Source organism: Xenopus tropicalis, chromosome 8 (assembly GCF_000004195.4).
Source record: "Xenopus tropicalis strain Nigerian chromosome 8, UCB_Xtro_10.0, whole genome shotgun sequence".
NCBI classification, from domain to species: Eukaryota; Metazoa; Chordata; class Amphibia; order Anura; family Pipidae; genus Xenopus; species Xenopus tropicalis.
Window position 1 is genome coordinate 142,456,990 of NC_030684.2, and position 27,140 is coordinate 142,484,129.

The window sequence follows — 27,140 nt, forward strand, 5'->3', positions numbered from 1 at the left end:
GTGGGTCTCTGGGGTATTATACATGGAAATAGGCAGCTTGTATTTTATCCGCTGTGGGTTCTGGGGTATTATACATGGAATTGGCACTGTATTTATCCTGCTGTGGGTTCTGGGGTAATTATACATGGAATTGGCACTGTATTTATCTGCTGTGGGTTCTGGGGTATTATACATGGAATTGGCACTGTATTTATCCCGCTGTGGGTTCTGGGGTAATTATACATGGAATTGGCACTGTATTTATCTGCTGTGGGTTCTGGGGTATTATACATGGAATTGGCACTGTATTTATCTGCTGTGGGTTCTGGGGTATTATACATGGAATTGGCACTGTATTTATCCCGCTGTGGGTTTTTCTGGGGTATTATACATGGAATTGGCACTGTATTTATCTGCTGTGGGTTCTGGGGTATTATACATGGAATTGGCACTGTATTTATCTGCTGTGGGTTCTGGGGTATTATACATGGAATTGGCACTGTATTTATCCCGCTGTGGGTTCTGGGGTATTATACATGGAATTGGCACTGTATTTATCCCGCTGTGGGTTCTGGGGTATTATACATGGAATTGGCACTGTATTTATCCTGCTGTGGGTTCTGGGGTATTATAACATGGAATTGGCACTGTATTTATCTGCTGTTGGTTCTGGGGTATTATACATGGAATTGGCACTGTATTTATCCCGCCTGTGGGTTCTGGGTATTATACATGGAATTGGCACTGTATTTATCCCGCTGTGGGTTCTGGGGTATTATACATGGAAATTGGCAACTGTATTTATCTGCTGTGGGTTCTGGGTATTATACATGGAATTGGCACTGTATTTATCCCGCAGTGGTTCTGGGGTATTATACATGGTATTGGCACTGTATTTTCCTGCTGTGGGTTCTGGGGTATTATACATGGAATTGGCCCTGTATTTATCCCTGCTGTGGGTTCTGGGGTATTATACATGGAATTGGCAACTGTATTATCTGCTGTGGGTTCTGGGGTATTATACATGGAATTGGCACTGTATTTATCCCGCTGTGGGTTCTGGGGATTATACATGGAATTGGCCCTGTATTTATCCCGCTGTGGGTTCTGGGTATTATACATGGAATTGCACTGTATTTATCCCGCTGTGGGTTCTGGGGTATTATACATGGGAATTGGCACTGTATTTATCCCGCTGTGGGTTCTGGGGTATTATAATGGAATTGGCCTGTATTTATCCCGCTGTGGTTCTGGGGTATTAAACATGGAATTGGCACTGTATTTATCCCGCTGTGGGTTCTGGGGTATTAAACATGGAATTGGCACTGTATTATCCTGCTGTGGGTTCTGGGGTATTATCATGGAATTGGCACTGTATTTATCCTGCCTGTGGGGTTCTGGGGTATTATACATGGAATTGGCACTGTATTATCTGCTGCTGGGTTCTGGGGTATTTACATGGAATTGGCACTGTATTTATCTGCTGTGGGTTCTGGGGTATTATACATGGAATTGCACTGTATTTATCCCGCTGTGGGTTCTGGGGTATTTATACATGGAATTGGCACTGTATTTATCCGCTGTGGGTTCTGGGGTATTATACATGGAATTGGCACTGTATTTATCCCGCTGTGGGTTCTGGGGTATTATACATGGAATTGGCACTGTATTTATCCCGTGTGGGTTCTGGGGTATTATACATGGAATTGGCACTGTATTTATCCCGCTGTGGGTTCTGGGTATTATACATGGAATTGGCACTGTATTTATCCGCTGTGGGTTCTGGGGTATTATACATGGAATTGGCACTGTATTTATCCCGCTGTGGGTTCTGGGGTATTATACATGGAATTGGCACTGTATTTATCCTGCTGTGGGTTTTGGTATTATACATGGAATTGGCCCTGTATTTATCCCGCTGTGGGTTTGGGGTATTATACATGGAATTGGCACTGTATTTATCTGCTGTGGGTTCTGGGGTATTATACATGGAATTGGCACTGTATTTATCCTCTGTGGGTTCTGGGGTATTATACATGGAATTGGCACTGTATTTATCCTGCTGTGGGTTCTGGGGTATTATACATGGAATTGGCACTGTATTTATCCCGCTGTGGGTTCTGGGGTATTATACATGGAATTGGCACTGTATTTATCCACGCTGTGGGTTCTGGGGTATTATACATGGAATTGGCACTGTATTTATCCCGCTGTGGGTTCTGGGGTATTATACATGGAATTGGCACTGTATTTATCCCGCTGTGGGTTCTGGGGTATTATACATGGAATTGGCACTGTATTTATCCCGCTGTGGGGTTTCCGGGGTATTATACATGGAATTGGCACTGTATTTATCCGCTGTGGGTTCTGGGGTATTATACATGGAATTGGCACTGTATTTATCCCGCTGTGGGTTCTGGGGTATTATACATGGAATTGGCACTGTATTTATCCTGCTGTGGGTTCTGGGGTATTATACATGGAATTGGCACTGTATTTATCTGGCTGTGGGTTCTGGGGTATTATACATGGAATTGGCACTGTATTTATCCTGCTGTGGGTTCTGGGGTATTATACATGGAATTGGCACTGTATTTATCCTGCTGTGGGTTCTGGGGTATTATACATGGAATTGGCACTGTATTTATCCTGCTGTGGGTTCTGGGGTATTATACATGGAATTGGCACTGTATTTTTATCCTGCTGTGGGTTCTGGGTATTATACATGGAATTGGCACTGTATTTATCCTGCTGTGGGTTCTGGGGTATTATACATGGAATTGGCACTGTATTTATCCGCTGTGGGTTCTGGGGTATTATACATGGAATTGGCACTGTATTTATTTGCTGTGGGTTCTGGGGTATTATACATGGAATTGGCACTGTATTTATCCTGCTGTGGGTTCTGGGGTATTATACATGGAATTGGCACTGTATTTATCTGCTTGTGGGTTCTGGGGTATTATACATGGAATTGGCACTGTATTTATCCTGCTGTGGGTTCTGGGGTATTATACATGGAATTGGCACTGTATTTATCCAGCTGTGGGTTCTGGGGTATTATACATGGAATTGGCACTGTATTTATCCTGCTGTGGGTTCTGGGGTATTATACATGGAATTGGCACTGTATTTATCTGCTGTGGGTTCTGGGGTATTATACATGGAATTGGCACTGTATTTATCCCGCTGTGGGTTCTGGGGTATTATACATGGAATTGGCACTGTATTTATCCCGCTGTGGGTTCTGGGGTATTATACATGGAATTGGCACTGTATTTATTCTGCTGTGGGTTCTGGGGTATTATACATGGAATTGGCACTGTATTTATCCCGCTGTGGGTTCTGGGGTATTATACATGGAATTGGCACTGTATTTATCCTGCTGTGGGTTCTGGGGTATTATACATGGAATTGGCACTGTATTTATCGGCTGTGGGTTCTGGGGTAATTATACATGGAATTGGCACTGTATTTATCCCGCTGTGGGTTCTGGGGTATTATACATGGAATTGGCACTGTATTTATCCCGGCTGTGGGTTCTGGGGTATTATACATGGAATTGGCACTGTATTTATCCCGCTGTGGGTTCTGGGGTATTATACATGGAATTGGCACTGTATTTATCCCGCTGTGGGTTCTGGGGTATTATACATGGAATTGGCACTGTATTTATCCTGCTGGTGTGGGTTCTGGGGTATTATACATGGAATTGGCACTGTATTTCTGCTGTGGGTTCTGGGGTATTATACATGGAATTGGCACTGTATTTATCTGCTGTGGGTTCTGGGTATTATACATGGAATTGGCACTGTATTTATCCTGCTGTGGGTTCTGGGGTATTATACATGGAATTGGCACTGTATTTAATCCGCTGTGGGTTCTGGGGTATTATACATGGAATTGGCACTGTATTTATCCTGCTGTGGGTTCTGGGGTATTATACATGGAATTGGCACTGTATTTATCCTGCTGTGGGTTCTGGGGTATTATACATGGAATTGGCACTGTATTTATCTGCTGTGGGTTCTGGGGTATTATACATGGAATTGGCACTGTATTTATCCCGTGCTGTGGGTTCTGGGGTATTATACATGGAATTGGCACTGTATTTATCCTGCTGTGGGTTCTGGGGTATTAATACATGGAATTGGCACTGTATTTATCCGCTGTGGGTTCTGGGTTATTATACATGGAATTGGCACTGTATTTATTCCCCGCTGTGGGTTTCTGGGTATTATACATGGAATTGGCACTGTATTTATCTGCTGTGGGTTCTGGGGTAATTATACATGGAATTGGCACTGTATTTACTTCCCTGCTGTGGGTTCTGGGGTATTATACATGGAATTGGCAACTGTATTTATCCTGCTGTGGGTTCTGGGGTATTATACATGGAATTGGCACTGTATTTAATCTGCTGTGGGTTCTGGGGTATTATACATGGAATTGGCACTGTATTTATCCCGCTGTGGGTTCTGGGGTAATTAACTGGAATTGGCACTGTATTTATCCTGCTGTGGGTTCTGGGGTATTATACATGGAATTGGCACTGTATTTATCCTGCTGTGGGTTCTGGGGTATTATACATGGAATTGGACTGTATTTATCCTGCTGTGGGTTCTGGGGTATTATACATGGAATTGGCACTGTATTTATCCTGCTGTGGGTTCTGGGGTATTATACATGGAATTGGCACTGTATTTATCCGCCTGTGGGTTCTGGGTATTATACATGGAATTGGCACTGTATTTATCCGCTGTGGGGTTCTGGGGTATTATACATGGAATTGGCACTGTATTTATCCTGCTGTGGGTTCTGGGGTATTATACATGGAATTGGCACTGTATTTAATCCTGCTGTGGGTTCTGGGGTATTATACATGGAATTGGCACTGTATTTATCCTGCTGTGGGTTTGGGGTATTATACATGGAATTGGCACTGTATTTATCTGGCTGTGGGTTCTGGGGTATTATACATGGAATTGGCACTGTATTTATCCTGCTGTGGGTTCTGGGGTATTATACATGGAATTGGCACTGTATTTATCCCGCTGTGGGTTTGGGGTATTATACATGGAATTGGACACTGTATTTATCCTGCTGTGGGTTCTGGGGTATTATACATGGAATTGGCACTGTATTCTACCCGCTGTGGGTTCTGGGGTAATTATACATGGAATTGGCACTGTATTTATCCTGCTGTGGGTTCTGGGGTATTATACATGGAATTGGCACTGTATTTATCCTGCTGTGGGTTTGGGGTATTATACATGGAATTGGCACTGTATTTATCTGCTGTGGGTTCTGGGGTATTATACATGGAATTGGCACTGTATTTATCCCGCTGTGGGTTCTGGGGATTATACTGAATTGGCACTGTATTTATCCCGCTGTGGGTTCTGGGGTATTATACATGGAATTGGCACTGTATTTATCCCGCTGTGGGTTCTGGGGTATTATACATGGAATTGGCACTGTATTTATCCTGCTGTGGGTTCTGGGTATTATACATGGAATTGGCACTGTATTTATCCTGCTGTGGGTTCTGGGGTATTATACATGGAATTGGCACTGTATTTATCTGCTGTGGGTTCTGGGGTATTATACATGGAATTGGCACTGTATTTATCCCGCTGTGGGTTCTGGGGTATTATACATGGAATTGGCACTGTATTTATCCCGCTGTGGGTTCTGGGGAATTATACATGGAATTGGCACTGTATTTATCCTGCTGTGGGTTCTGGGGTATTATACATGGAATTGGCCTGTATTTATCCTGCTGTGGGTTCTGGGGTATTATACATGGAATTGGCGGCTGTATTTATCCTGCTGTGGGTTCTTGGGTATTATACATGGAATTGGCCCTGTATTTATCCCGCTGTGGGTTCTGGGGTATTATACATGGAATTGGCACTGTATTTTATCCGCTGTGGGTTCTGGGGTATTATACATGGAATTGGCACTGTATTTATCCCGCTGTGGGTTCTGGGTATTATACATGGAATTGGCACTGTATTTATCCCGCTGTGGGTTCTGGGGTATTATAACATGGAATTGGCACTGTATTTATCCCGCTGTGGGTTCTGGGGTATTATACATGGAATTGGCACTGTATTTATCTGCTGTGGGTTCTGGGGTATTATACATGGAATTGGCACTGTATTTATCCTGCTGTGGTGGGGTATTATACATGGAATTGGCACTGTATTTATCTGGGGTATTATACATGGAATTGGACTGTATTTATCTGCTGTGGGTTCTGGGGTATTATACATGGAATTGGCACTGTATTTATCCGCTGTGGGTTCTGGGTATTATACATGGAATTGGCACTGTATTTATCCTGCTGTGGGTTCTGGGGTATTATACATGGAATTGGCACTGTATTTATCCCGCTGTGGGTTCTGGGGTATTATACATGGAATTGGCACTGTATTTATCCCAGCTGTGGGTTCTGGGGTATTATACATGGAATTGGCACTGTATTTATCCCGCTGTGGGTTCTGGGTATTATACATGGAATTGGCCCTGTATTTATCCCGCTGTGGGTTCTGGGGTATTATACATGGAATTGGCACTGTATTACCCGCTGTGGGTTTGGGGTATTATACGTGGAATTGGCGCTGTATTTATCCTGCTGTGGGTTCTGGGGTATTATACATGGAATTGGCACTGTATTTATCCTGCTGTGGTTCTGGGGTATTATACATGGAATTGGCACTGTATTTATCCTGCTGTGGGTTCTGGGGTATTATACATGGAATTGGCCCTGTATTTATCCTGCTGTGGGTTCTGGGGTATTATACATGGAATTGGCACTGTATTTATCCTGCTGTGGGTTCTGGGGTATTATACATGGAATTGGCACTGTATTTATCCTGCTGTGGGTTCTGGGGTATTATACATGGAATTGGCCCTGTATTTATCCTGCTGTGGGTTCTGGGGTATTATACATGGAATTGGCACTGTATTTATCTGCTGTGGGTTCTGGGGTATTATACATGGAATTGGCACTGTATTTATCCCGCTGTGGGTTCTGGGGTATTATACATGGAATTGGCCCTGTATTTATCTGCTGTGGGTTCTGGGGTATTAAACATGGAATTGGCACTGTATTTATCCCGCTGTGGGTTCTGGGGTATTAAACATGGAATTGGCACTGTATTTATCCTGCTGTGGGTTCTGGGGTATTATACATGGGATTGGCACTGTATTTATCTGCTGTGGGTTCTGGGGTATTATACATGGAATTGGCCTGTATTTATCCTGCTGTGGGTTCTGGGGTATTATACATGGAATTGGCACTGTATTTATCCCGCTGTGGGTTCTGGGGTATTATACATGGAATTGGCACTGTATTTATCCTGCTGTGGGTTCTGGGGTATTATACATGGAATTGGCACTGTATTTATCTGCTGTGGGTTCTGGGGTATTATACATGGAATTGGCACTGTATTTATCTGCTGTGGGTTCTGGGGTATTATACAGGGAATTGGCCCTGTATTTATCCTGCTGTGGGTTCTGGGGTATTATACATGGAATTGGCACTGTATTTATCTGCTGTGGGTTCTGGGGTATTATACAGGGAATTGGCCCTGTATTTATCCCGCTGTGGGTTCTGGGGTATTATACATGGAATTGGCACTGTATTTATCCTGCTTGTGGTTCTGGGGTATTATACATGGAATTGGCACTGTATTTATCCCGCTGTGGGTTCTGGGGTATTATACATGGAATTGGCACTGTATTTATCCGCTGTGGGTTCTGGGGTATTATACATGGAATTGGCACTGTATTTATCCTGCTGTGGGTTCTGGGGTATTATACATGGAATTGGCACTGTATTTATCTGCTGTGGGTTCTGGGGTATTATACATGGAATTGGCACTGTATTTATCTGCTGTGGGTTCTGGGGTATTATACATGGAATTGGCACTGTATTTATCCCGCTGTGGGTTCTGGGGTATTATACATGGAATTGGCACTGTATTTATCCTGCTGTGGGTTCTGGGGTATTATACATGGAATTGGCGCTGTATTTATCCTGCTGTGGGTTCTGGGTATTATACATGGAATTGGCCGCTGTATTTATCCTGCTGTGGGTTCTGGGGTATTATACATGGAATTGGCACTGTATTTATCCCGCTGTGGGTTCTGGGTAATTATACATGGAATTGGCACTGTATTTATCCTGCTGTGGGTTCCGGGGTATTATACATGGAATTGGCACTGTATTTATCCCGCTGTGGGTTCTGGGGTATTATACATGGAATTGGCAATGTATTTATCCTGCTGTGGGTTCTGGGGTATTATACATGGAATTGGCACTGTATTTATCCCGCTGTGGGTTCTGGGGTATTATACATGGAATTGGCACTGTATTTATCTGCTGTGGGTTCTGGGGTATTATACATGGAATTGGCACTGTATTTATCCCGCTGTGGGTTCTGGGTATTATACATGGAATTGGCACTGTATTTATCCCGCTGTGGGTTCTGGGTATTATACATGGAATTGGCACTGTATTTATCCCGCTGTGGGTTCTGGGGTATTATACATGGAATTGGCACTGTATTTATCCTGCTGTGGGTTTCGGGGTATTATACATGGAATTTGCACTGTGTTTATCCTGCTGTGGGTTCTGGGGTATTATACATGGAATTGGCACTGTATTTATCCTGCTGTGGGTTCTGGGGTATTATACATGGAATTTGCACTGTGTTTATCCTGCTGTGAGTTCTGGGGTATTATACATGGAATTGGCACTGTATTTATCCTGCTGTGGGTTCTGGGGTATTATACATGGAATTGGCACTGTATTTATCCCGCTGTGGGTTCTGGGGTATTATACATGGAATTGGCACTGTATTTATCCTGCTGTGGGTTCTGGGGTATTATACATGGAATTTGCACTGTGTTTATCCCCCCTACACCAGATACCAGTCTATAAATGGCTCAGGGGGCATTAGTTGCCAGGTTGGGGTAGTGTAACTGTACATATGGGATGCATGAAGGTAAAGGTGAATAAACACACAAAATACCAATTACTCATATGGGAAACTAACTCTTGTTGATCTTTTGTACAATATCGCTGCTATCAGGGAAGGCCACTCGCTGCGTGTGCTGCCATAGGGGCGGCGATGGCGTCGGATGGTGCGCAGCTCAGCAACGCTCTGTTTACCGCTCGACTTCCGAGAAAAACACGAGCAGGGCAGGATGTTTGCTGTTAGCTGGGGGCCCGTCACTTAATCCCATCCCTGTAGAGCAGCGGGGTTAATAATTACCCCCACGTGAGGTACCTGGGAGAGGGAGGAAGAATAACAAAAATATCTCCCCCGCCAAGCAAAGTTCTGTGTATCCAGTGAGCCAAAAATCAGCAATGTCCTATGGGTCTAATAGTCCCTTTGTCTGGGACTGGCTCAGCCAGGGCTGCTGGGGTTTCATCAATGTACTGAAATCTACTCAGCTACCAAATTGCCCCTATAATAGGGACAGGCCGGGGTATCTCATAGCTAATTGCCCCTATAATAGGGACAGGCCGGCGTATCTCATAGCTAATTGCCCCTATAATAGGGACAGGCCGGCGTATCTCATAGCTAATTGCCCCTATAATAGGGACAGGCCGGGGTATCTCATAGCTAATTGCCCCTATAATAGGGACAGGCCGGGGTATCTCATAGCTAATTGCCCCTATAATAGGGACAGGCCGGGGTATCTCGTAGCTAATTGCCCCTATAATAGGGACAGGCCGGGGTATCTCGTAGCTAATTGCCCCTATAATAGGGACAGGCCCGGCGTATCTCATAGCTAAATGCCCCTATAATAGGGACAGGGCCGGCGTATCTCATAGCTAATTGCCCCTATAATAGGGACAGGCCGGGGTATCTCATAGCTAATTGCCCCTATAATAGGGACAGGCCGGGGTATCTCATAGCTAATTGCCCTATAATAGGGACAGGCCGGGGTATCTCATAGCTAAATGCCCCTATAATAGGGACAGGCCGGGTATCTCATAGCTAATTGCCCCTATAATAGGGACACGCCGGGGTATCTCGTAGCTAATTGCCCCTATAATAGGGACAGGCCGGCGTATCTCATAGCTAAATGCCCCTATAATGGGACAGGCTGGCGTATCTCATAGCTAATTGCCCCTATAATAGGGACAGGCCGGGGTATCTCATAGCCAATTGCCCCTATAATAGGGACAGGCCGGCGTATCTCATAGCTAATTGCCCCTATAATAGGGACAGGCCGGGGTATCTCATAGCTAATTGCCCCTATAATAGGGACAGGCCGGGGTATCTCATAGCTAATTGCCCCTATAATAGGGACAGGCCGGCGTATCTCATAGCTAATTGCCCCTATAATAGGGACAGGCCGGCGTATCTCATAGCTAATTGCCCCTATAATAAGGACAGGCCGGCGTATCTCATAGCTAAATGCCCCTATAATAGGGACAGGCCGGCGTATCTCATAGCTAATTGCCCTATAATAGGGACAGGCCGGCGTATCTCATAGCTAATTGCCCCTATAATAGGGACAGGCCGGCGTATCTCATAGCTAATTGCCCCTATAATAGGGACAGGCCGGGGTATCTCATAGCTAATTGCCCCTATAATAGGGACAGGCCGGGGTATCTCATAGCTAATTGCCCCTTTAATAGGGACAGGCCGGCGTATCTCATAGCTAATTGCCCCTATAATAGGGACAGGCCGGGGTATCTCATAGCTAAATGCCCCTATAATAGGGACAGGCTTGCATATCTCATAGCTAATTGCCCTATAATAGGGACAGCCGGCGTATCTCATAGCTAATTGCCCCTATAATAGGACAGGCCGGCGTATCTCATAGCTTAATTCCCCTATAATAGGGACAGGCCGGCGTATCTCATAGCTAAATGCCCCTATAATAGGGACAGGCCGCGTATCTCATAGCTAATTGCCCCTATAATAGGGACAGGCCGGGGTATCTCATAGCTAATTGCCCCTATAATAGGGACAGGCCGGGGTATCTCATAGCTAATTGCCCCTATAATAGGGACAGGCCGGGGTATCTCATAGCTAAATGCCCCTATAATAGGGACAGGCCGGGTATCTCATAGCTAATTGCCCCTATAATAGGGACACGCCGGGGTATCTCGTAGCTAATTGCCCCTATAATAGGGACAGGCCGGCGTATCTCATAGCTAAATGCCCCTATAATAGGGACAGGCTGGCGTATCTCATAGCTAATTGCCCCTATAATAGGGACAGGCCGGGGTATCTCATAGCCAATTGCCCCTATAATAGGGACAGGCCGGCGTATCTCATAGCTATTGCCCCTATAATAGGGACAGGCCGGGGTATCTCATAGCTAATTGCCCCTATAATAGGGACAGGCCGGGGTATCTCATAGCTAATTGCCCCTATAATAGGGACAGGCCGGCGTATCTCATAGCTAATTGCCCCCTATAATAGGGACAGGCCGGCGTATCTCATAGCTAATTGCCCCTATAATAGGGAAAGGCCGGCGTATCTCATAGCTAAATGCCCCTATAATAGGGACAGGCCGGCGTATCTCATAGCTAATTGCCCTATAATAGGGACAGGCCGGCGTATCTCATAGCTAATTGCCCCTATAAATAGGGACAGGCGGCGTTATCTCATAGCTAATTGCCCCTATAATAGGGACAGGCCGGGGTATCTCATAGCTAATTGCCCTATAATAGGCAGGCCGGGTATCTATAGCTAATTGCCCTTTAATAGGACAGGCCGGCGTATCTCATAGCTAATTGCCCTATAATAGGGACAGGCCGGGGGTATCTCATAGCTAAATGCCCCTATAAAGGGACAGGCCTTGCATATCTCATAGCTAATTGCCCCTATAATAGGGACAGGCCGGCGTATCTCATAGCTAATTGCCCCTATAATAGGGACAGGCCGGCGTATCTCATAGCTAATTGCCCCCTATAATAGGACAGGCCGGGGTATCTCATAGCTAATTGCCCCTATAATAGGGACCAGGCCGGCGTATCTCATAGCTAATTGCCCCTATAATAGGGACAGGCCGGCGTATCTCCATAGCTAAATGCCCCCTATAATAGGGACAGGGCCGGGGTATCTCATAGCTAATTGCCCCTATAATAGGGACAGGCCGGCGCTATCTCATAGCTTAATTGCCCCTATATTAGGGACAGGCCGGGCGTATGCTCATAGCTGAATTGCCCCTATAATAGGCAAGGCCGGCGTATCTCCTAGCTAATTGCCCCTATCAATAGGGACAGGCCGGGTATCTCATAGCCTAATTTGCCCCTATAATAGGGAGGCCGGCGTATCTCATAGCTAATTGCCCTATAAATAGGGGACAGGCCGGCGTATCTCATAGCTACATTGGCCCCTATAATAGGGGACAGGCCCGGGGTATCTCATAGCTAATTGCCCTATAATAGGGACAGGCCCGGGGTATCTCATAGCTAATTGCCCCCTATAATAGGAACAGGCTGGAGTATCTCATAGCTAATTGCCCCTATAATAGGGACAGGCGGGTACTCATGCTATTGGCCCCTATAATAGGAACAGGCTGGAGTATCTCATAGCTAATTGCCCCTATAATAGGGACAGGCCGGGGTATCTCGTAGCTAATTGCCCCTATAATAGGGACAGGCCGGGGTATCTCATAGCTAATTGCCCCTATAATAGGGACAGGCCGGGTATCTCATAGCTAATTGCCCCTATAATAGGGACAGGCCGGCGTATCTCATAGCTAATTGCCCCTATAATAGGGACAGGCCGGGGTATCTCATAGCTAATTGCCCCTATAATAGGGAGAGGCCGGCGTATCTCATAGCTAAATGCCCCTATAATAGGGACAGGCCGGGTATCTCATAGCTAAATGCCCCTATAATGGGACAGGCCGGGGTATCTCATAGCTAATTGCCCCTATAATAGGGACAGGCCGGGGTATCTCATAGCTAAATGCCCCTATAATAGGGACAGGCCGGGGTATCTCATAGCTAATTGCCCCTATAATAGGGACAGGCAGGGGTATCTCATAGCTAATTGCCCCTATAATAGGGACAGGCTGGCGTATCTCATAGCTAATTGCCCCTATAATAGGGACAGGCCGGGGTATCTCATAGCTAAATGCCCCTATAATAGGGACAGGCCGGGGTATCTCATAGCTAATTGGCCCTATAATAGGGACAGGCTGGCGTATCTCATAGCTAATTGCCCCTATAATAGGGACAGGCCGGCGTATCTCATAGCTAATTGCCCCTATAATAGGGACAGGCCGGGGTATCTCATAGCTAATTGCCCCTATAATAGGGACAGGCCGGGGTATCTCATAGCTAATTGCCCCTATAATAGGGACAGGCCGGGGTATCTCATAGCTAATTGCCCCTATAATAGGGACAGGCCGGCGTATCTCATAGCTAATTGCCCCTATAATAGGGACAGGCCGGGTATCTCATAGCTAATTGCCCCTATAATAGGAAAGGCTGGAGTATCTCATAGCTAATTGCCCCTATAATAGGGCAGGCCGGCGTATCTCATAGCTAATTGCCCCTATAATAGGGACAGGCCGGGGTATCTCATAGCTAATGCCCCTATAATAGGGACAGGCCGGCGTATCTCATAGCTAATTGCCCCTATAATAGGGACAGGCCGGGGTATCTTCATAAGCTAATTGCCCCTATAATAGGGACAGGCCGGGGTATCTCATAGCTAATTGCCCCTATAATAGGGACAGGCCGGGTATCTCATAGCTAATTGCCCCTATAATAGGGACAGGCCGGCGTATCTCATAGCTAATTGCCCCTATAATAGGAACAGGCTGGAGTATCTCATAGCTAATTGCCCCTATAAAGGGACAGGCGCGTATCTCATAGCTAATTGCCCCTATAATAGGACAGGCCGGGGTATCTCATAGCTAATTGCCCCTATAATAGGGACAGGCCGGGGTATCTCATAGCTAATTGCCCCTATAATAGGGACAGGCCGGCGTATCTCATAGCTAATTGCCCCTATAATAGGGACAGGCCGGGGTATCTCATAGCTAATTGCCCCTATAATAGGGACAGGCCGGCGTATCTCATAGCTAATTGCCCCTAAATAGGGACAGGCCGGCGTATCTCATAGCTAAATGCCCCTATAATAGGGACAGGCCGGGGTATCTCATAGCTAATTGCCCCTATAATAGGGACAGGCCGGCGTATCTCATAGCTAATTGCCCCTATAATAGGGACAGGCCGCGTATCTCATAGCTAATTGCCCCTATAATAGGGACAGGCCGGCGTATCTCATAGCTAATTGCCCCTATAATAGGGACAGGCCGGGGTATCTCATAGCTAATTGCCCCTATAATAGGGACAGGCCGGCGTATCTCATAGCTAAATGCCCCTATAATAGGGCAGGCCGGCGTATCTCATAGCTAATTGCCCCTATAATAGGGACAGGCCGGCGTATCTCATAGCTAATTGCCCTATAATAGGGACAGGCCGGCGTATCTCATAGCTAATTGCCCCTATAATAGGGACAGGCCGGGGTATCTCATAGCTAATTGCCCTATAATAGGGACAGGCCGGGGTATCTCATAGCTAATTGCCCCTATAATAGGAACAGGCTGGAGTATCTCATAGCTAATTGCCCCTATAATAGGGACAGGCCGGGGTATCTCATAGCTAATTGCCCCTATAATAGGAACAGGCTGGAGTATCTCATAGCTAATTGCCCTATAATAGGGACAGGCCGGGGTATCTCGTAGCTAATTGCCCCTATAATAGGGACAGGCCGGGGTATCTCATAGCTAATTGCCCCTATAATAGGAACAGGCTGGAGTATCTCATAGCTACAATTGCCCCTATAATAGGAACAGGCCGGTGTATCTCGTAGCTAATTGCCCCTATAATAGGGACAGGCTGGAGTATCTCATAGCTAATTGCCCCTATAATAGGGACAGGCCGGGGTATCTCATAGCTAATTGCCCCTATAATAGGGACAGGCCGGCGTATCTCATAGCTAATTGCCCCTATAATAGGGACAGGCCGGGGTATCTCATAGCTAATTGCCCCTATAATAGGGAGAGGCCGGCGTATCTCATAGCTAATTGCCCCTATAATAGGGACAGGCCGGGGTATCTCATAGCTAATTGCCCCTATAATAGGGAGAGGCCGGGTATCTCATAGCTAATTGCCCCTATAATAGGGACAGGCCGGGGTATCTCATAGCTAATTGCCCCTATAATAGGGACAGGCCGGGGTATCTCATAGCTAATTGCCCCTATAATAGGGACAGGCCGGGGTATCTCATAGCTAAATGCCCCTATAATAGGGACAGGACCGGGGTATCTCATAGCTAATTGCCCCTATAATAGGGACAGGCCGGCGTATCTCATAGCTAAATGCCCCTATAATAGGGACAGGCCGGGGTATCTCATAGCTAAATGCCCCTATAATAGGGACAGGCCGGGGTATCTCGTAGCTAATTGCCCCTATAATAGGGACAGGCCGGGGTATCTCATAGCTAATTGCCCCTATAATAGGAACAGGCTGGAGTATCTCATAGCTAATTGCCCCTATAATAGGGACAGGCCGGGGTATCTCATAGCTAATTGCCCCTATAATAGGAACAGGCTGGAGTATCTCATAGCTAATTGCCCCTATAATAGGGACAGGCCGGCGTATCTCATAGCTAATTGCCCTATAATAGGGACAGGCCGGTGTATCTCGTAGCTAATTGCCCCTATAATAGGAACAGGCTGGAGTATCTCATAGCTAATTGCCCTATAATAGGGACAGGCCGGGGTATCTCATAGCTAATTGCCCCTATAATAGGGAACAGGCCGGCGTATCTCATAGCTAATTGCCCCTATAATAGGGACAGGCCGGGGTATCTCATAGCTAATTGCCCCTATAATAGGGAGAGGCCGGCGTATCTCATAGCTAAATGCCCTATAATAGGGACAGGCGGGTATCTCATAGCTAAATGCCCCTATAATAGGGACAGGCCGGGGTATCTCATAGCTAATTGCCCCTATAATAGGGACAGGCCGGGGTATCTCATAGCTAAATGCCCCTATAATAGGGACAGGCCGGGGTATCTCATAGCTAATTGCCCCTATAATAGGGGACAGGCCGGGGTATCTCATAGCTAAATGCCCCTATAATAGGGACAGGCCCGGGGTATCTCATAGCTAATTGCCCCTATAATAGGGACAGGCTGGCGTATCTCATAGCTAATTGCCCCTATAATAGGGACAGGCTGGAGTATCTCATAGCTAATTGCCCCTATAATAGGGACAGGCTGGCGTATCTCATAGCTAATTGCCCCTATAATAGGGACAGGCTGGCGTATCTCATAGCTAATTGCCCCTATAATAGGGACAGGCCGGCGTATCTCATAGCTAATTGCCCCTATAATAGGGACAGGCCGGGGTATCTCATAGCTAATTGCCCCTATAATAGGGACAGGCCGGCGTATCTCATAGCTAATTGCCCCTATAATAGGGACAGGCCGGCGTATCTCATAGCTAATTGCCCCTATAATAGGGACAGGCTGGCGTATCTCATAGCTAATTGCCCCTATATAGGGACAGGCCGGCGTATCTCATAGCTTAATTGCCCTATAATAGGGACAGGCCGGGGTATCTCCTATTGCCCTAATAGGGACAGGCAGCCCTAGCTTAATTTGCCCCTATAATAGGGACAGGCCGGGGTATCCATAGCCCCTAAGGACAGGCTGGAGTATCTCATAGCTTATTGCCCTTAATAGGGACAGGCCGGCGTTATCTCATAGCTAATTGCCCCTACAATAGGGACAGGCCGGGGTATCTCATAGCTAATTGCCCCTATAATAGGGAACAGGCTGGAGTATCTCATAGCTAATTGCCCCTATAATAGGGACAGGCCGGCGTAATCTCATAGCTAATTGCCTATAATAGGGACAGGCCGGGGTATCTCATAGCTAATTGCCCTATAATAGGGACAGGCCGGCGTATCTCATAGCTAATTGCCCCTATAATAGGGACAGGCCGGCGTATCTCATAGCTAATTGCCCCTATAATAGGGACAGGCCGGGGTATCTCATAGCTAATTGCCCCTATAATAGGGACAGGCCGGCGTATCTCATAGCTAATTGCCCCTATAATAGGGACAGGCCGGGGTATCTCATAGCTAATTGCCCCTATAATAGGAACAGGCTGGAGTATCTCATAGCTAATTGCCCCTATAATAGGGACAGGCCGGCGTATCTCATAGCTAATTGCCCCTATAATAGGGACAGGCCGGGGTATCTCATAGCTAATTGCCCCTATAATAGGGACAGGCTGGAGTATCTCATAGCTAATTGCCCTATAATAGGGACAGGCCGGCGTATCTCATAGCTAATTGCCCCTATAATAGGGACAGCCGGGGTATCTCATAGCTAATTGCCCCTATAATAGGGACAGGCCGGCGTATCTCATAGCTAATTGCCCCTATAATAGGGACAGGCCGGCGTATCTCATAGCTAAATGCCCCTATAATAGGGACAGGCCGGGGTATCTCATAGCTAATTGCCCCTATAATAGGGACAGGCCGGCGTATCTCATAGCTAATTGCCCCTATAATAGGGACAGGCCGGCGTATCTCATAGCTAATTGCCCCTATAATAGGGACAGGCCGGCGTATCTCATGCTAAATGCCCCTATAATAGGGACAGGCCGGGGTATCTCATAGCTAATTGCCCCTATAATAGGGACAGGCCGGCGTATCTCATAGCTAATTGCCCCTATAATAGGGACAGGCCGGCGTATCTCATAGCTAATTGCCCCTATAATAGGGACAGGCCGGGGTATCTCATAGCTAATTGCCCCTATAATAGGGACAGGCCGGGGTATCTCATAGCTAATTGCCCCTATAATAGGAACAGGCTGGAGTATCTCATAGCTAATTGCCCCTATAATAGGGACAGGCCGGGGTATCTCATAGCTAATTGCCCCTATAATAGGAACAGGCTGGAGTATCTCATAGCTAATTGCCCCTATAATAGGGACAGGCCGGGGTATCTCGTAGCTAATTGCCCCTATAATAGGGACAGGCCGGGGTATCTCATAGCTAATTGCCCCTATAATAGGAACAGGCTGGAGTATCTCATAGCTAATTGCCCCTATAATAGGAACAGGCCGGTGTATCTCGTAGCTAATTGCCCCTATAATAGGAACAGGCTGGAGTATCTCATAGCTAATTGCCCCTATAATAGGGACAGGCCGGGGTATCTCATAGCTAATTGCCCCTATAATAGGGACAGGCCGGCGTATCTCATAGCTAATTGCCCCCTATAATAGGGGGAGAGGGCCGGCGTATCTCATAGCTAAATGCCCCTATAATAGGGACAGGCCGGGGTATCTCATAGCTAAATGCCCCTATAATAGGGACAGGCGGGTATCTCATAGCTAAATGCCCCTATAATAGGACAGGCCGGGTATCTCATAGCTAATTGCCCCTATAATAGGACAGGCTGGCGTATCTCATAGCTAATTGCCCTATAATAGGGACAGGCTGGCGTATCTCATAGCTAATTGCCCCTATAATAGGGACAGGCCGGCGTATCTCATAACTAATTGCCCCTATAATAGGAACAGGCTGGAGTATCTCATAGCTAATTGCCCCTATAATAGGAACAGGCTGGAGTATCTCATAGCTAATTGCCCCTATAATAGGGACAGGCCGGGGTATCTCATAGCTAATTGCCCCTATAATAGGGACAGGCCGGGGTATCTCATAGCTAATTGCCCCTATAATAGGGACAGGCCGGGGTATCTCATAGCTAATTGCCCCTATAATAGGGACAGGCCGGCGTATCTCATAGCTAATTGCCCTATAATAGGGACAGGCCGGCGTATCTCATAGCTAATTGCCCCTATAATAGGGACAGGCCGGCGTATCTCATAGCTAATTGCCCTATAATAGGGACAGGCCGGGGTATCTCATAGCTAATTGCCCCTATAATAGGGACAGGCCGGCGTATCTCATAGCTAATTGCCCCTATAATAGGACAGGCCGGCGTATCTCATAGCTAATTGCCCCTATAATAGGGACAGGCCGGGGTATCTCATAGCTAATTGCCCCTATAATAGGGACAGGCCGGCGTATCTCATAGCTAATTGCCCCTATAATAGGGACAGGCCGGGGTATCTCATAGCTAATTGCCCCTATAATAGGGACAGGCCGGGGTATCTCATAGCTAATTGCCCCTATAATAGGGACAGGCCGGGGTATCTCATAGCTAATTGCCCCTATAATAGGGACAGGCCGGCGTATCTCATAGCTAATTGCCCCTATAATAGGGACAGGCCGGCGTATCTCATAGCTAATTGCCCCTATAATAGGGACAGGCCGGCGTATCTCATAGCTAATTGCCCCTATAATAGGGACAGGCCGGGGTATCTCATAGCTAATTGCCCCTATAATAGGGACAGGCTGGAGTATCTCATAGCTAATTGCCCCTATAATAGGAACAGGCTGGAGTATCTCATAGCTAATTGCCCCTATAATAGGGACAGGCCGGCGTATCTCATAGCTAATTGCCCCTATAATAGGGACAGGCCGGGGTATCTCATAGCTAATTGCCCCTATAATAGGGACAGGCCGGGGTATCTCATAGCTAATTGCCCCTATAATAGGGACAGGCCGGGGTATCTCATAGCTAATTGCCCCTATAATAGGGACAGGCCGGCGTATCTCATAGCTAATTGCCCCTATAATAGGGACAGGCCGGGGTATCTCATAGCTAATTGCCCCTATAATAGGGACAGGCCGGCGTATCTCATAGCTAATTGCCCCTATAATAGGGACAGGCGGCGTATCTCATAGCTAATTGCCCTATAATAGGGACAGGCCGGCGTATCTCATAGCTAATTGCCCCTATAATAGGACAGGCCGGGGTATCTCATAGCTAATTGCCCCTATAATAGGAACAGGCTGGAGTATCTCATAGCTAATTGCCCCTATAATAGGGACAGGCCGGCGTATCTCATAGCTAATTGCCCCTATAATAGGGACAGGCCGGGGTATCTCATAGCTAATTGCCCCTATAATAGGAACAGGCTGGAGTATCTCATAGCTAATTGCCCCTATAATAGGAACAGGCCGGCGTATCTCATAGCTAATTGCCCCTATAATAGGGACAGGCCGGGGTATCTCATAGCTAATTGCCCCTATAATAGGGACAGGCCGGGGTATCTCATAGCTAATGGCCCTATAATAGGGACAGGCCGGGGTATCTCATAGCTAATGGCCCTATAATAGGGACAGGCCGGGGTATCTTATAGCTAATTGCCCCTATAATAGGGACAGGCCGGCGTATCTCATAGCTAATTGCCCCTATAATAGGGACAGGCCGGGGTATCTCATAGCTAATTGCCCCTATAATAGGGACAGGTTTGCCCTAGTTCAGCCAGAAGCTCATTTCGTGCCATTTTGCCCCTCGGTGGGTCGGACCTTTGTGCCGCTTTGGGTTCTGGTACTGATTTAGTAGAACTATAAAGCCCCCGCGGTGCCCCCCCTGCCCCACAATACCCCCGGCCCCGGGGCCCCACTGTGACTGAGCTGCCCGCGCCGTGTCCCTCACACAAAGGAACCACATGGGCCCCGAGTCACAGAGCCGCCTCCATTCTGATTGTAAGCTGTGCGACGGGGAGTCCCTATTGTCCGGCCGGATATTAACCAAACTGCCCGATAATCTCACCTGCCGGCCGGCTATTTATATATATATACTGCTATATACAGAGTCACATGTCCCGCAGCCTGCGCCGCATTACTGACACTCCATTCCCCCCCCCCCCCCCACATTGATCCCCTACTACTTCATCTCTTTCTATATTTATCCCTGTGAGCTGATTCTAAATTCATCTAAATGGGCCCAGAACCCCTCAGTGACTGCTAATATCCTTATCATTTACAGTAGGGGGTACATTATCCCTTATAATACATGAGTGATACTCAGAGTTCCCTGTATAACTCAGCCTGCAGCCTTGTGCCTTTATATGGGCACAGAACCCCTCAGTGACTGCTAATATCCTTATCATTTACAGTAGGGGCTACATTATCCCTTATAATACATGAGTGATACTCAGAGTTCCCTGTATAACTCAGCCTGCAGCCTTGTGTCTTTATATGGGGGGCACAGAACCCCTCAGTGACTGCTAATATCCTTATCATTTACAGTAGGGGGTACATTATCCCTTATAATACATGAGTGATACTCAGAGTTCCCTGTATAACTCAGCCTGCAGCCTTGTGCCTTTATATGGGGGGCACAGAACCCCTCAGTGTCTGCTAATATCCTTATCATTTACAGTAGGGGGTACATTATCCCTTATAATACATGAGTGATACTCAGAGTTCCCTGTATAACTCAGCCTGCAGCCTTGTGCCTTTATATGGGGGGCACAGAACCCCTCAGTGACTGCTAATATCCTTATCATTTACAGTAGGGGGTACATTATCCCTTATAATACATGAGTGATACTCAGAGTTCCCTGTATAACTCAGCCTGCAGCCTTGTGTCTTTATATGGGGGGCACAGAACCCCTCAGTGACTGCTAATATCCTTATCATTTACAGTAGGGGGTACATTATCCCTTATAATACATGAGTGATACTCAGAGTTCCCTGTATAACTCAGCCTGCAGCCTTGTGCCTTTATATGGGGGGCACAGAACCCCTCAGTGACTGCTAATATCCTTATCATTTACAGTAGGGGGTACATTATCCCTTATAATACATGAGTGATACTCAGAGTTCCCTGTATAACTCAGCCTGCAGCCTTGTGCCTTTATATGGGGGGCACAGAACCCCTCAGTGACTGCTAATATCCTTATCATTTACAGTAGGGGGTACATTATCCCTTATAATACATGAGTGATACTCAGAGTTCCCTGTATAACTCAGCCTGCAGCCTTGTGCCTTTATATGGGCACAGAACCCCTCAGTGACTGCTAATATCCTTATCATTTACAGTAGGGGGTACATTATCCCTTATAATACATGAGTGATACTCAGAGTTCCCTGTATAACTCAGCCTGCAGCCTTGTGCCTTTATATGGGGGGCACAGAACCCCTCAGTGACTGCTAATATCCTTATCATTTACAGTAGGTGGTACATTATCCCTTATAATACATGAGTGATACTCAGAGTTCCCTGTATAACTCAGCCTGCAGCCTTGTGCCTTTATATGGGGGGCACAGAACCCCTCAGTGACTGCTAATATCCTTATCATTTACAGTCGGGGGTAGAGTATTCCCTGTATAAAACATTTAAAATGAATATTACGTCGAGCTAGCGATGTGGGAAATTTCCACGCTGTGATGTTTTACAAAGGATTGTGGGAAAGCAGACTAAGGCCAGTCTCGCAGCAAGCCTTGTGTTGTTCCATTATACTCAGTGCTGTAATTAAGTGTAATTAGGTAGGAAGGAATTAGCAGTTACATTTCCCTCACTGGGGGGCCCTCGCTCTTTGGATTTTTCCTCTAAATAACAATATAAGTGCTATAAAACAGAAAGGTTGGGCTGTACCATTCTATAACCCCTAAAGGGGTGTAACTACAGGGGGAACAGACCTTGCAGTTGAAGGGGGGCCCAGGAGTGTAGGGGCCCAGTGTTAAAGGGCAAATACCTGTGTTAGCCTCACTAATAGCCACCTCCAGGGACTACACCTACAGGCTAAACAAGCCAGGCTACCCCAGGGTGATGTTTCATAGCCAACCTTGGGGGTGTAGGGCTCCTCCAAACCTCCTTTATTCTTCATTAAACAATTAGAAAACTCATACAATACAATATGATTCCCGTTCCCAGGAAGTAGACCTTCAAAGTCAGGAAGCCAGGCTTCTCCATGAAGGTTCCTCAGCCAACCCATGGTGCTAACTTCTTTCATCACACAACTGGGATGTTCCAAGACCAACCATGGGGGGTGTGGGTCTCCCCCAAACCTCACTGATTCTTCATTTTACAGTTAAGAAGCTCATCATCCCCATTTCCAGGAAGTAGACCTTCAAATTCAAGAAGCCAGGCTTCTCCATGAAGGTTCTTCAGCCAACCCATGGTGCTAACTTCTTTCATCACACAACTGGGATGTTCCAAAACCAACCATGGGGGGTGTGGGTCCCCCCCCAAACCTCACTGATTCTTTATTTTACACTTAAGAAGCTCATCATCCCCATTTCCAGGAACTAGACCTTTAAAGTCAGGAAGCCAGGCTTGTCCATGAAGGTTCTTCAGCCAACCTATGGTGCCAAAACCAACCATGGGCGGTGTGAGTCTCCCCCAAACCTTGCTGATTCTTTATTTTACATTTAAGAAGCTCATGATTCCCATTCCCAGGAAGTAGACCTTGAAAGTCAGCAAGCCAGGCTTCTCCATGAAGGTTCTTCAGCCAACCCATGGTGCCAAAACCAACCATGGGGGGGTGTGGGTCCCCCCCAAACCTCACTGATTCTTTATTTTACAGTTAAGAAGCTCATCATTCCCATTTCCAGGAAGTAGACCTTCAAGTCAAGAAGCCAGGCTTCTCCACAAAGATTCTTCAGCCAACCTATGGTGCTAACTTCTTTCCTCCGACAACTGAGAAGTTCCATAGCCAACCTCTGGGGCATAGGTCAACTCCAAACCCTACTTATTCTTCTTGAATAAACTTATACAATATAATACCCATTTAGAAAATACCCATTAGAAAATAATCCTGCAAAGTCAGGAAGCCAGGCTTCTCCATGAAGGTTCTTCAGCCAACTTCTAGCCTCTCCCAGTTGGGATGTTCCACAGCCACCCTTGGGGGCATAGGTTTCCTCTAAACCAAGAAGTGATCCTCTGCCCTAAGCAGCACCCAGCAATGTGTACACAACTAATTTCATATCTTGAATGACTTCCATGTCTTCTGGTTCCAGCCTAGATGCCTTCTTCTGGGGGTCCACTTTCATGGCCACTGATGGCCCATTTGATTGTCTCTTGGTTGAATGGTAACACTGGGCTCGTCTCAGTCATATCAATGCTCTTGCTTTGCTTCAGCCCTGCAATGTTTCTGATCTGTGTCTGCTGGTAGCACCCATAACCCTACAGGGGGTCTTCACCATCCAGACACAGTCATCTGCTCTCCACCATGAAGTTCTTCTGGCCTGGTTTGTGGTTTCATTGCTGCCTTGTGGTAATGACTTGTTGGGTTTACTTTGGGTTTACGCTCCCCTACAGCGGGGAGGCCTTACCCATAGCCCTATCAAAGAGACATCGGCCCCACAAACACTACTTTAGGGCACCTTAAGGGGGCAGATTTGATAAGTGGTGGTCTAGGGTTTTCTTGAGAAGGTGTATACTAAGTAACTCATTACATTTTTCCTATTTATTTATATAGAGGACAAGTCCCTGTTCCTGGGAGCTTAGGGGAATTCTGGGAAATGGTGATATAATGGGGGGGGGGGAGGCTGCCGGCCAAGAACCTTGTGCTTTATAAACAGAACTTGTGATTTTTTTCGTAAAGGAAGATAATGACCAGTTTTCTGCCTTAGCAACCGGCTGAATTACTCACCTAGAGAAGCCTCCTCAGAACAGGCTGTGCCATGACCTTCTCAGTTATTATTCATGGCAGATATATAAGACCCCCCATTACCAATACATTCTAGGGAAGCCCGCTGGGTGCTATATTGGTGGGTGTTTAGTTTGAAGGGGTTGCTATGGGTTCCTGGAACCAGGACAGGCTTGCAGAGTTAGGTAAAGGGGATGTTCACCTTTGAATTAACTTTTATTATGATACAGAGAGTGATATTCTGTGATAATTTGCAGTTGGTCTTCATTTTGTTCAACAGCTCCCTGTAACTCAAAAAGTGGGTGGGACTAGAACACTCTGATGGCAGTTAACAGGGGGATGGGCATAGTGTCTGTAACTCAAGCAGTGGGTGGGACTAGAACACTCTGATGGCAGTTAACAGGGGGAGGGGCAGAGAGTCTGTAACTCAAGCAGTGGGTGGGACTAGAACACTCTGATGGCAGTTAACAGGGGGAGGGGCAGAGAGTCTGTAACTCAAGCAGTGGGTGGGACTAGAACACTCTGATGGCAGTTAACAGGGGGAGGGGCAGAGAGTCTGTAACTCAAGCAGTGGGTGGGACTAGAACACTCTGATGGCAGTTAACAGGGGGAGGGGCAGAGAGTCTGTAACTCAAGCAGTGGGTGGGACTAGAACACTCTGATGGCTGTTTATAGGGGAATAACAAGGAGTCTGTAACTCAAAAAGTGGGTGGGACTAGAAACTCTGATGGAAGTTAACAGGGGGAGGGGCATAGAGTCTGTAACTCAAGCAGTGGGTGGGACTAGAACACTGATATTAGTTTAGCAACTGGTAGGGAATTTAGACCACCCCCACACAGTACCCCTTTTGGTACAAGAGGGTCAGGTGACTCCAGGATGGGCGTAGTCAAACCAATCAGAAACCACTGGTGCCCCACACTGAGCCAGCACAGCAAGTGAATGTTCATCTTTGGGTTTAAGAGTTGAAGGGTATAACCCTTCTGGTTCTGCCCAATGTGGCTACCTGGGCTACTGATTGTCTTCTCATGGGTGTTATCTTCTCTCTTGGTCCTTCCTAGCTGGTGAGCCGGTTACAGAGTCTGATTAGGGGCCTGCTCCTCCCCCAGATGTCCAAGGAAGAGCCAAAATCCAGAGCGAGCTTCAAGAAGAAGATCAACACTCGATCCAGGCTGGTGAGATCCCCAAGGAGCAAGAATCAAGGGGTGTCTCTGTTCCGTGTCTCAGCCAATGGGAGGCGCATTATCTCCGAGTCTGATGATGAGAGGCCCCCCCTTGTTAGATCCAACAGAAGGCAGAGTCTGGAGAGTGGGTTCTACAGGTCCAGGATTCTGGAAGATTAGCTTGGTACCTCTTACTGCGTGGGCAGAACCTCATTGGCACAGTCAGGAACCCTCAAGTACACTGCCCAATCAGGTCTAGGGGCTATTAATATTTATCTTGTGCCACCAGGGGCATCTATGGGGGTGTCTGTCACTCTGAGCCGGGCAATGGCTGGTCCTACACCATGTTCCTATCACTATCCTAATAAACACATTACTGATCATACTCCTATGTACAATTCCCTGGGTACCCCTGGAACTATAGCGGGGTGACTGTTACCCCAATGTTTCTATATATCTGTAACCTTGTTATGGGCTAAGGGGGCCCAGCCTGAAGGCCAGTTAGGGGGGGATTTGGGGTGAGTGCTTATTTGTGCCCTGGGTACCCCTGGAACTATAGCGGGGTGACTGTTACCCCAATGTTTCTATATATCTGTAACCTTGTTATGGGCTAAGGGGGCCCAGCCTGAAGGCCAGTTAGGGGGGGATTTGGGGTGAGTGCTTATTTGTGCCCTGGGTACCCCTGGAACTATAGCGGGGTGACTGTTACCCCCAATGTTTCTATATATCTGTAACCTGTTATGGGCTAAGGGGGCCCAGCCTGAAGGCCAGTTAGGGGGGGATTTGGGGTGAGTGCTTATTTGTGCCCTGGGTACCCCTGGAACTATAGCGGGGTGACTGTTACCCCAATGTTTCTATATATCTGTAACCTTGTTATGGCTAAGGGGGCCCAGCCTGAAGGCCAGTTAGGGGGGGATTTGGGGTGAGTGCTTATTTGTGCCCTGGGTACCCCTGGAACTATAGTGGGGTGACTGTTACCCCAATGTTTCTATATATCTGTAACCTTGTTATGGGCTAAGGGGGCCCAGCCTGAAGGCCAGTTAGGGGGGGATTTGGGGTGAGTGCTTATTTGTGCCCTGGGTACCCCTGGAACTATAGTGGGGTGACTGTTACCCCAATGTTTCTATATATCTGTAACCTTGTTATGGGCTAAGGGGGCCCAGCCTGAAGGCCAGTTAGGGGGGGATTTGGGGTGAGTGCTTATTTGTGCCCTGGGTACCCCTGGAACTATAGCGGGGTGACTGTTACCCCAATGTTTCTATATATCTGTAACCTTGTTATGGGCTAAGGGGGCCGAGCCTGAAGGCCAGTTAGGGGGGGATTTGGGGTGAGTGCTTATTTGTGCCCTGGGTACCCTGGAACTATAGCAGGGTGACTGTTACCCCCAATGTTTCTATATATCTGTAACCTTGTTATGGGCTAAGGGGGCCCAGCCTGAAGGCCAGTTAGGGAGGCTTTTGGGGTGAGTGC

At 47.0% G+C, this 27,140-nt stretch overlaps 1 protein-coding gene across 1 annotated transcript in view; it reads left to right on the forward strand.

The window, feature by feature from the left end:
- Window positions 1-26,055, forward strand: part of LOC101734278 (perilipin-2-like) — a 50,750-nt gene extending 24,695 nt beyond the window's left edge. Inside the window, exon 7 of the mRNA XM_031891955.1 lies at window positions 25,569-26,055. Within this exon, the coding sequence (XP_031747815.1) occupies window positions 25,569-25,850 (282 nt within the window). The 3' untranslated portion in view covers window positions 25,851-26,055. The remainder of the gene's footprint in view (window positions 1-25,568) is intronic.
- Window positions 26,056-27,140: the final 1,085 nt, after the last annotated feature.